This window comes from Scylla paramamosain, chromosome 13 (genome assembly GCF_035594125.1).
Source record: "Scylla paramamosain isolate STU-SP2022 chromosome 13, ASM3559412v1, whole genome shotgun sequence".
Classification (NCBI taxonomy): domain Eukaryota; kingdom Metazoa; phylum Arthropoda; class Malacostraca; order Decapoda; family Portunidae; genus Scylla; species Scylla paramamosain.
Window position 1 is genome coordinate 1398158 of NC_087163.1, and position 12300 is coordinate 1410457.

The window sequence follows — 12300 nt, forward strand, 5'->3', positions numbered from 1 at the left end:
ATATATACATTTCATTACACTTGTATAGATTATGTTTACTAAAACTGTCTTTGAAATGAACATGTGCTTATTCAGCTCACAACACTAACACTGTATATATTCACATGTTCTTTGTTGGCAAAAAAAATAATAATAATAATAATATCATAGCTTTAGAAATTAATATAGTGATTTCCCAAAAGTTTAATAGATCAGGATGAAATATTTTCCAGAATACTTTCTGAGATTGGGAGTTTGCTACAATTTTTTTTTATAAGGAAGACTTAAAATAATTTTTGATAAAGAAGACAGTTTACCAAAAATAGTTATATAGATCAAAGAGACAGTTTTCCAGGTGAGCTTTGTAGACTTAGATGACAGTTCACTACAATAGTGATTAAAATCAGAGATATTCTGAGTAAAGATGAAGTGTTAATAGGCACTACCAAACACATCCAGCCCTCCAAAACACTGAGCTACCTAATTCCCACAAACTCCAGCTGCCAATAACACTCAACGCCTAGGACCTTCTGCAGATGCACCCTGATGTCCTCGGGAGAGGTGACCTTGTGCTCCACCATGCAGGTGTCCTCATAGATCTCGTGGTCATTGCCAATTCATCCTCCACCTTCTCCAGCCTCCGAAACAATTGGGGTTAGGTTAGGTTACACTGTGTTTCAAGGTGTTTGGGATGTTGGGGAGTGTCTGGGGATGTCTGAGAATGTTTTGGGGTTTATATGGTATTTTGGGGGTGTTTTTTAGGTGTTTGGAGGTATATCTGAGGAGTGTTTGGGGATGTTTGGGGTTGTTTGGGGATGTTTGGGAATCTTTGGGATATGTTTGGAGGTGTTTAGTCCAGCCAACCCAGGACTACACATCAACACTAGTGCCCTGACTTACTTTAATAATATCTGATGTAGTGGCAGGCTGTAATGCCATTAACATCACTGCTGCATACTGGTGTCCTGTTGGTTCTTGTTCTTCACATTCTGCCATAGCTCTGGCTCACCTGCTGGGTATTGATCTTGATGCTGTGGGGCTGTGATGATCCTATGGGGATGATGTGAGCCCTGGTGGAGACCTACGAGGGTATCACAATCGTGGTAGTTGTCCTATCTTCTTCAGGAAGGCACAGGTGAGGCGAATGACAGAGGGTAGTTTGGAGGGGCTAACACATGTGGCCAAGGTGGAAGAAAGAGGCAAGTCAGCTGCTGGGTACTTCTTTGTTTATTGCCAGGTTTTGCTTTTTTGTGAAGAAATACTTTTGGCATTTATCGGTTAGCTGTAGCCAATTCTTATTTTAACGTTGAATATATTGCCAATGCACTACATTTTGTAGCTTTCATATATATATATATATATATATATATATATATATATATATATATATATATATATATATATATATATATATATATATATATATATTCTTTTTTTTTTTTTTCTTTCTCATTTTGGCTCTTTCCAAGCAACTCTTTTTTGTCATCGAAACCGAAAAGGGGTCAAGACTGTGCTTTGAAACCAAGAGCGATCTTTGATGACAAAAATGCACCTTAAGTTAACCCATGCATCCCTTTCTGATGAGAGAGAGAGAGAGAGAGAGAGACTCTCTTCTTGTGTTCTCCCAGGAGGTACGTGGGAGAGTGCTGTTCTAGAAGGGGGACATACTTGGCATAACACCATTGTAAGGACTGTTACCATGTTTCAATGATTAGATGAACAACTCTTTGGTCAATTCATGTTTGGTCATGGCCACAGCATGATATCGTGTTTGGTACCAAGGATCATGGTGATGTCCTCATCATTTGATGGACAGACCTCCATCTCATACGTTATTTGCAGTCTGCCTTGCCTCTACTTTAAATTATATAATTGAATAATAATAAAAAATATTTAAATCATTCTAATGAAAATGTCTTGACAATAAGTGCTGGAGAATCTCTTTTTTTTTTTTTCTATTTTACTATTATTAGGGTAGTGTGTGTGTGTGTTTCCAGTTCTGTTGGAATAACCTTGTGCATATTACTAAGAGTGCTAGTTACATGTCTGTCAGTTTCACATTTTCATAGTAACATAGTAATATCATCCAAACAAGCCAGACTGGTTGGTAACCTACTTGACAATTAATGGAATTTCACATATTCCTACTCTCTTAAAAGTTGACAAAAAGTAAATAAATAAAAAATTTTGAGGCAACATGGAGGGTGGAGTGATATTCTCCTCTGGCTGTGTTGCTTGAAAACCACATTTTTTGTGGGTAAGCAGTATAGTCTGTTGTTTTGCTACAGTACACCTATGTAGTATTGCTGTATATTGCTAACTAATAGATAAGGATCACAACACTACAATAATTTGCTGTTTTATGATATATTACTTATGTATGTAGTAGTCACATGTGAAAACCTTACTTTATACTGGCAAAAAACAGAACGACTGATATGTACCAATGACTCACCTCTATCGCTCATGTCTTCATGAATATTATGACATTTCATTATAATTTTACAATTAAAAAAATAAAGTTTATACCAAGTCAATCACTGAAATGGTATCTGGAATGAACTTTACAAATAATATCTACTATTTTTGTTTCCTTTCATCCATTAGCCCCTGTATTATATAGTTCAAATGCTCAGAAAATTTAATGAAAGAAAAATTACTGATCACACGATTATGTGCAGCAGTGCCCATAGCTTCCCTGTCACTCTTGCCAGTAACAAAGGTCTCCATTGCTTCTGCAAAAGCTTCTGGAGTCTGGTGGGTGAGGATGCCTGTCTCTCCACTCACCACTGTCTCCCGTGGCCCTCCACTGTTAACAGCAATGACTGGTGTACCCAAATACATGGCCTCCACTGGCACAATGCCAAAGTGCTCCTTGTCAGGAGTATAGAGGAGACACTTAGCTGCTCTTAGTAGAGCTACCTTCACCCTGTCCTCAGGAGACTTAAGAAAGGTAACCATGTCCACAATGCCTAGACTCCTGGCAGTGTTGACCAGCTCACAGTAATGCTCAACATTTTCTTGAAGGTGGTGGTCATAGCCACCTGCCAATACCAGGTGTAAAGCAGAATCATGCTGCTTCCCAACTTTTTCTACTAATAGACTGAAAGATTCCAGAGCAAGATTTAGATTCTTCTTGCGCTCAAAGCGATTTAAAGACAAAAACATACAGGTACTGTCAATATCTAGACCAACATCATGTAAGGTAAGAGAGGAATACTTATCAAATTTATCAAAGTCTAGTGAGGGGTAGAGAACTGAGGGTGCAGATCCAATGGAAGGAAAGGTGTCACGGTATACTGAGGCAGTGAAATGGCTGTTGACCAACACACAGTCAGCTTGCCTGGTGGTGCACTCCTCAAGAGTGTCAAGGATATATCTGTATAACTTCTTCAGCACAGTGCGACGCTGGGTCAACAGCTGATCTGGGAAATGACAGTAAAAGAGTATCTTTGCCTGCCGCCGAAGCCTGAGGAAGGGGATGCAGGCAGATACCTGGTCCACAAACACCACATCAAAGGCCAGACCACTAGCCAACACCAGGTAGAGCGCCACATACACCATACGTACATATGCCCACAGTGCCATGAGGCTGCCACAGGTGGAGCGTGGCAGCCAGTCCCCAACACAGGTTACTTCTAGCTGGCCATCAGTGGTCTCTGGGAAGCAGTGTGTTGGATCATGATGTGCAGTAAACAGGTGCACTTGATGGCCCTTCCTGCGCAGTGCCAGGGCAGCATCCACCACCAGGCGCTCAGCCCCACCAATGCCCAGGTCAGGATGAACAAATGCTACTACCACCATCTTGCTGACCACTGGGACCTCAGCAATCTTCAGATGCAGCTTCTGGAATATCCCTGTTACAGCAGGGATGAGTAAAAGGCACACATTAAGAAGTGATCTATAAGGATATGATTTACTTAATGTGTAATCTCTCTCTCTCTCTCTCTCTTACACACACACACTGTAGTACAATGGTTAATATGAACAGCTTTAAATCAAGAAATCCCTAAGTGGTATAGAGATAGGCAGTCTCCTCCCATCCATGCCCTTGTCCATGAAGCAGCAAATGAGTGGTGGTTGGTAGTATGGCACCTGCCAGTGTATAGCTGATAGGTGCAAACCCACAAACCCCAAACCCAGCTTTGGCTAAACCACAGACTGTTTATTGTAATTCTAGATCTCCATAAAAGCCTGCAAGTGAAGTTGTACACAGATCTATTTTAGGATCTCTTTTATATGCATATACCATATGCTTCTAAGTCTATATTCACTAATTATGATGACACAAGTCTGCTAACAGATGAAAAATATAAATTTCTTACATCAGACTTTAAAACATGAACTAATTTTAATAAATCAGTAGCTTAAGTCAAATAAACTGCACCTTAATACAGCCAAAACTAATCACAGTGGTACCTCACTATATGTCCACTTTGTAATAAGTCCAACTTGGTATACATCCTGTTTGGACACGAAAAAAATTGCTTGGTACACAACCTTCATTTGAAATACAATTTGTGTGCTAAAACCTGTATGGGTCAAAATGAGTCATGACACCATGCACTACCCTTGTTTACCTCTCCCAAAACAAAGTCACGACTGCCCATGAGTGTCAGTACATCCATTGGTACCATTCAGTGAACAACCCCAATTATAACTGAATTTTTACGCAATTCTGCATTTTTCACATACATTTTTAAATTCATTAACCATGAATTCTAAAAAAAGTTAATGACTCCTTCCAAACAATAACATCTCCCTTCTCAGCAACATCCTAGTAGGCACTCAACTTTTCTCATTTATTTCATCTAATTGCTTTTGTATTTACCATATTTGATGGTATATATGATGCACCTTTTTTCATAAAAATGGCTCAAAAAATCACCCAGTATCTTATATGCAAATATGAGGCCTCCTGTAGATTTAATTTTGAAATTTCCTTTGTCCGTAAACCTGAAGATTTACAGCACCACATTATAGGTAATGGTGCTATTTCATATTTTTCAACCATAATATGATTTAAGGAAATGTTGAAAATGAAAATGCAGCCTGTTCAGTGATGCAGCAAGTGTGTTGTTGACATCTTGGCAGCTGGGCTGCATTCTTTGCCTCACCTCTGTAACTAAGCCACTACTTCTGTTTTATTACTGCAATCATATAGAATATTTTTAGTAATGTGATTGCTTGCTTTTTGTTCAGCTGTATTGCTAGCTTGCTTTAAATATTACATGCTTAAATACATAAAAAAAAAAGCTTTTTTTCCTAAATATGCCCTGCTGAAATGGGGGTGTGTCTTATATGCCCATGTGTCTTATATGCCATCAGATATGGTATGTATTTTAGTATCAAGCAGTGTTTAAATTATTTTATACAATACCATCAATGTACTGTATAATATGCCAATGACAAAAGGATTTTTTTTCATAGACATGGATTAATAACTTTCCCTTTAATTCCTATGGGAAAAATTTGCTTGGAATGCATCCTGTTTGGTACAAGTTCAAGGATCTGGAATGGATTAAGGACATATACCAAGGTACCACCATATATATAATCAAACTGGGTCATGATGAAAAAAGTTTAAAGAACACTGGCCCATGACTTGCAGCTTCAAGGATCATGGTCTAGACAACTCAGAACTTTGAGGATCACAGGCTAGACAACTCGAGGCTTCAAGGATCACAGCCTGGACAACTCACAGCTTCAAAGGTCACAACCTAGACGACTCAGGACTTCAAGGATCACAGCCTAGACAGCTTAAGGCTTCAAAGATCACATCCTATGTGATGCGGCACGAAAGCAGGTGTAAAGGCATTATAGCTCAAATGACATGGGCCGCCACGGCTGGACAACAGGGCCACTGACACACACCAGACATTGTCCCAGTGGCCAGGCCAGCAGCTGCAGTGTGCCACCAAAATGTAAAATAAAACACATCAGGGCATTATGGAAAAAGCCTTAGCCTACTAATTTTGAGATTATGACTACTCATTTTAGGGCAAAAAAGTGATGCCTTTTCAAATTGTGATCTACACCATAAAGGGATGACCAGTGAAATCAAAGAAGTTTGTTAATACCTAACCTAACCCAGCCATTGATTGAAAATGTGGAAATACTGAAATAATATTAGCACTTCTATCTCAGGGCTTGGCTGGATTAGGTACAAATTAATTTGCTTCATTAATTCCATTGGTAATCCTTGTGAAGATCATGATTTAAAAAATACTCTTGTTATATCAATAATGCCCAACATGCAGTTTAACAAGCCAAAAAGAGCTGGTCTACCTGCTACACCAGTTATCAGAAAATTTGCATCTGGGTCAGCCTTAACTTCCCATGACATTACTTCATGGGCTCACCCCACACACACACACACACACACACACACACACACACACACACACACACACACACACACACTGACAACACTGCATGACCTGGAAGTGTGGCAGTCACCCTCACACCACTCTACCACTCCTGCTACCAACTCACCTCTTCAACTCATCTGGTAGGTCCTTACCATCCCGAGTCCAGCCAAGACTGGGTGAGGGGAGGGACAGGCCCAGAAGCTCCAGATAGATACTCCAGTCAGACTAACAGGCAGCACTATTATACATGATAATGACTGACTGGTTGAGTGTATCTTTCAGTAATAGAAATTAAATAAAAAAAATGATCAAAGAAAGAAAAACCTAGTACAAAGTGTGTAAATTGAATGGACAGAGATGTAATCATGCAGAAAATAGGTCATCACCCAAGGTGTGTAATCTAAACTTAAATACAGGGAGATTGAGTGTTTCAACAACTTCTTGTGGTAATGAATTCCATCTCTGGATGATTCAACAAGAGAAAAACCGTCTATGAGGTTCTAACTGAGAACGTTGCATATGAATTTTAAATTTATGGCCCCTCATGTCAACTGGTGGGCTCATGGTGAAAATGTCAGTAGGTGAGATGATACTGAGGCCATGGCAACTTCACCAAACTTCTGAGAAACAGAATCTACACCTAAATCAAGTCCTCTTAAAATAACTGAGTCAGCTCTCTTGTCCTTCTCTCTGATCTCAACTGTCTCTTCATGGAGGATGGTTCTTATTTCAACTGGACTGGAAACAAGCTGAGAAGTAAGGTCATTGGAACTTGGGCTACCTAAGTGTCTGCTGGATTTCAGGTCTCTGATTTCATTAGGTAGAGTGGACACATCACATGATAAAGCCTTAACTGTCTCAAACAGATGAGTCAGATCATTGTTACCTGAAGTAGGTTTGTTGACACCATGTGGATGATTGATTCGGCAAGCAGTGCAAACATAGGAGGCACTATGTTCTGAAAAGTCAACAATGGTCTTGAAGGCCTTATATGCAAGTCCTCAACACTTTTGGGCACCATGTGTCCAGACAGAACACAGCTCACACTCTGAGGAGTCTTTATGGTTAATATGAAATCATGTCTGTATTACATACAAGCATGAAACTCACACGTCATTAGAAGGTTCATTGACCTTGCTGTAAACATAAAACAAACTGGGAGACGTGTCTAGTATGGCTGTAACAGCACTTGAGAGTATGGAGAAATTCAATATTTTCTAAGTTCAGCAAGATCTGCACCAGTCAAGAGTAAACATTGAAATGATTTTCTTTTGTTTATAACTGAGATTTGTGGGTAGCAGCATATCAGGATTTCATGATATCCATACAGCTGATCCCTCCAATCATACGCTGTCACTCGGTAGATTCAGTTATACTTTTCATTTGTTTTGGAGACACATTTCATGTGTTTATTTAGGAAGCCGCCAAACTGCACCCACCTCCATCACCCTAAGAATCTCCATACCACACCAGTAAGGCATAACGGTATAATTTTTGAGGTGACTCATTTGGTTAGGTTAGATTATGCTACATTAGATTAGATTAGGTTAGGTTAACGTCCTAGTGGGGAGAGGGGGGTGCAGCCCCACCGGCCAAGTTAGGTTATGTTATGTTAAGTCAACGTCCTAGCGGGGTTAAGTCTAGGGGATAGGTTAGGTCAGTGAAATTCGGAATATTTGGACAAATTTCCTTAGATTTTTTTTAACGCCCTTATTTCGCTTTTTTTTTTTTTAATCCCCCCTCCCCCAAAAAAACCCAATTCCCCATAGGTCCTCAAGCTTGTTTGAGGAGTTAGGGGGTTGGGAGGGAATGGAGAGTGAACTTAACAAGATATACTGTCTTCATTACCAATGTTTACATTACAAGCACCAAACGGATAAACATCATCCGCAGCAGCACCGCCCATGTCCCCTGAGCTTGGACCAGGGTCTGCTCCGGCTACCATAATCTCCTTACCAGCCATGACTCCAGGACTTACCTGGGTGATGGGCACACTAACCACCAGGCACAAGCCAAACTTGAGAGGCTAAGACAGATGATCGAGTATAAGACGGAGCTCAGGCCGACACGTCCGCTCAGCACGCATATCAGTAATGCCCAACATGCAGTTTAACAGGCCAAAAAGGGCTGGTCTACCTGCTACGCCGAATATCAAAGAATTGGCACCTGGGTCAGCCTTAGCTTCTCCTGACATTACTTCCAGGATCGCCGCCCCCCCCCCATACACACACACACACACACACACACACTGACAACACTGCATGGCCTGTAAGTGTGGCAGTCATCCTCACACCGCACTACCACTCCTGCTACCAGTGTCCAGTCCAGCCAGTGTTCGTGGCACAAGCCTTTGTCACGGCTGCCACTTTTCGGTGTCTTGACTTGTTGTTTTACCTTCAAGTTGTCTGTGGCCTTCCGGTTTATTTGATGTATTTATGCTACTTTTGTTATTGTTATAATGCTGCCGCTCTTACTGCGTTACCTACCTTGCTTCACGTCACCGCCCCGCCGTCGCTGCTACTACTGCTGTCGAGTTGTTTCTTGAGTGTTGCCTTTGAAACGGCACTCCCTGGAGCGTCTCTTCTCACCGTCTGGTCTTCTGTTTTCTTCCTTTTCTCCTCTTCCTTCCGTATCATTATTTATGCATTGTTCTCTTTGTTTTCATACTATATTTATTTTCAAACAGGTATGTCCCTATTATGTCCTCTTTCTTATGTGTGGCGGCGTCAGACAGGGCACTTTTCCTTATTTATTTATTTATTTTTTCCTTGTATTCTGCTGCTGGAGCCTGAAACAAATCTTTCTTCTCTGTGGATCCAATATTGTCAATATTAAATTTAAAGAGGAAAACATGTATGATAACGAACCATTCTTTGTAACTCTTTTTCTTTCTTTTTTACGTAGAACACGAACTCTAGCCCAAAGAAGAGGCAAAGTATATGGATATGGAACAAAAAAAAAAAAAAAAAAACCAGCTGTACTTCACTCCATTGTTTGCTCCCTGTCCTCACCCCACCACCCATCTCATACTGCAGACCTTTTCTGCACCCTTTACTACAGCAGTCTTACGGCCCATTCACATACATCAGTGACGTATCAGTTCAGTGTCAGTGAAATATGTGATGCTCCAGTGACGTCTGTTCACACACATCTGTACTGCGTCAGTGATTTCCAAGATGGTAAAGTTTTCATAAGTTGAATTGGCAATGACTGTCATAATTCTTGATGAAGAGGAAGAGGCTGAGCATAAGCTGAAGAAAAGAAAGTGGGTACATGAGGTGTGAAAGAAAAGAGATTCTATACATCCACAGCATATGTATATATATATATATATATATATATATATATATATATATATATATATATATATATATATATATATATATATATATATATATATATATATATATATATATATATATATATATATATATATATATATATATATATATATATATATATATATATATATATATATATATATTGCAGAACGGAGATGGAACTGACAAGGAGACTCAAAACACGGAACTGCGTCAGACATTTGTGAACGCGCCAGCCTAATTCAAAGTAACAATATTTTTTTTTTCACTGGCACTGAAGCTCTTAACTGACATGGAACTAATACATCAATGATGTATGTGAGTGGACCTTTAGGTGACCGTCACTTTTTTCTACGTCGCCATGTCACTCACTCACAAAATCACTCTCACTCCGTATCACACAAATTACAGCTTTTCATAATGTTCAATCACTTTCTTTTACCTAACCCATTTGTTTTCAGATCTTCACTGTCACACCCAACCTGCCTTGCTCGCATTCTCCCTAAACCTCTATTTTTTCTTCCACCAGGCTGTGGTGAGATGTACCTCCATTTTAAACTCATCAGCGTCTCACATGTAATCATCTTCCCATTGCATTCCTGGACAAAACCACATAATTCATCATTGCTCTTCAACAATCCTTCCAACCCCAATGTCTCATCCAACTATACTTATAAATATCCTTCTTAAATTAAGTATTTCTAGTTAGTTTTTATGTAGTGCATAAAGCTAATGTTCTTATCCTTTTTCATTTCTTTCAGACACATCATACTAACTATATACCTTCAATTACATTCCAAGCTCTTATCATTCATGTCATCCAGCAATACTACACATTTACTCCTAAACTGCACTCACTGATGTCATTTTACACTGCTTCTCTCTCTCTTCATCACAATCATATGCACTAACAAACATCCACATTTTCTAACCCAACTTCATCCACACAGGCCTCAATGTAAGGTCCTTTCACTCCAGCACATCCTACTGCACTTATGGACTCATCAGCTAAGCTCTTCCTTTCTCTACACTTGAACTCCTTCCACTCACTAATTGTTTTCATTTCACTCATTGCAAGCATATCCAACTTTTGTCTCATACATACTCCCAATCTCTCCCTTCTATCCTTGCTAGCACCACATCCAAACACATTCATACAATCAGCAGGATTTAGGAAGAAATTCAATCATTGTCATCACAGGGAGATATACAGGAGGGAATGTCATTCTGTTACTTCCAAACACCTTAATGACATACAAGGAATAAGAAAACATGTTCTAAATTGTCTTTGTGTTGGGTATTTAGTTAACAACTAAGGCTGAATACACCACAATTACCAAGGCTACACCTGCTGCCAATAAAAGTGGTATCCTTGTGGTTTTATTACGTTCTGTCACACACACCCAGAGTTTTTGCTTTATTCCTCTTGCCCAGAGGAATGGTGAAGCACTCAGCTGGCATCTTATTAAAAGTAAAGTTCTTTTTGATAAAACATGTCTTTGTCCAAAGCAGCTTGTTTCACTGGTGTGGAATAATCATTATTTTCACAGGATCTTTCAGCCAACACTGTGCACAGTGCAGTTCTTTGTGACAGTCTTGTCCTCCTAGAAATCTCCTTAGAACCAAAACCACCCTTCTGGAGGGAGTCAATAAGAGCTATATTGGTTTGGGATATCTGAGGCTTACATGCCACTTAAATCATAACATCAGTATGAAATGTGTGAAGAAATTGGCCACAATTTCCAGGCGAACAGGACAAGTGTGAGTACTCCTTAACAGGTGGTCAAGTCAGCTGAGTGATGACATACAGAGATGTAGCAACTGACAGATGTTTAAATTTCATATTAATCCCTTTATTTCAACCAAACTGGATACTTTCCCTGCACTATGAAACAGTGGTTTGTTTATCATACATTGCACTTTTACTGGCGGTGGGGTGTAGTGCGATGAACAATGGGATTAACTCATCCCTATGTTAGTAAACAAATACACACACATTATGGACAAAGAACAGCTATATATACACTGCTTCTGCCAGGCTTGACTAATTTCTTGCAGGATGAACAAGATTCACTGTGAAAGAAGATACTAAGAAAAATTCTTATTAAAGATTTGTACCCTGTATTTTGCAACATACTGACCATAACACTACCAGGGTGTTAAACAAAAATAATTATCTTCCTTTAGTAGAGAGAATTTAGTGAAATATCTATTGCCAGAAATATATGGGTATATGTGTGTTCCCTTTTTTAACGTATCTATCTAAAGATTGTCTAGGCACCTCTGAGATTTGTGGATGATGGTATACTTAGGATAAACCTTACTTTTGGTAGGCCTGGATGTGGATGGCTGGGTTTGAAGTGATAGCTAGTGTGAGAGTTTGGTTCTGTGATGTCAAAGTGTAACCAGCAGTTAAGCATCAATTGTTGTTAATACAGCCTTACAATCTAGACTTGCTGTGCTCAGAGTCATTCCCATGTGTTTTCCATCTATCCTCCAGTAAAGTGGTTGGTTAGCTGGTGCTTTATGGAACCTGGCAGGGTACACAGGTGTCTGACCATTGACTAATTCTTTGACTGACAGAAAATTAAGGCACCAGCTAACTGTGAAGTCTACCAGTCATAATAATG

The 12300-nt window shown here is 39.6% G+C and overlaps 1 protein-coding gene across 2 annotated transcripts; it reads right to left on the reverse strand.

Annotated features, from left to right (window-relative positions):
- Positions 1-2330: 2330 nt before the first annotated feature.
- LOC135106293 (alpha-1,3/1,6-mannosyltransferase ALG2-like) lies at positions 2331-9132 on the reverse strand. 2 transcript variants are annotated; one of them, XM_064015159.1, is made up of 2 exons: positions 8837-9132; positions 2331-3836 (listed from the first exon to the last, which is right to left on the reverse strand). In XM_064015159.1, the coding sequence occupies exon 2, from the start codon at positions 3781-3783 to the stop codon at positions 2560-2562; it is 1224 nt and encodes a 407-aa protein (XP_063871229.1). In that variant the 5' UTR covers positions 3784-3836; positions 8837-9132; the 3' UTR covers positions 2331-2559. The 2 variants fall into 2 exon arrangements, with proteins under 2 accessions (XP_063871229.1, XP_063871230.1); XM_064015160.1 differs by lacking the exon at positions 8837-9132 and adding an exon at positions 5682-5883.
- Between the last annotated feature and the right edge of the window lie 3168 nt (positions 9133-12300).

Excerpts from the sequence above, each read along its gene's own strand:
- LOC135106293 (XM_064015159.1), bottom strand. The coding sequence starts at position 3,783 with ATGGTGGTAGTAGCATTTGTTCATCCTGACCTGGGCATTGGTGGGGCT.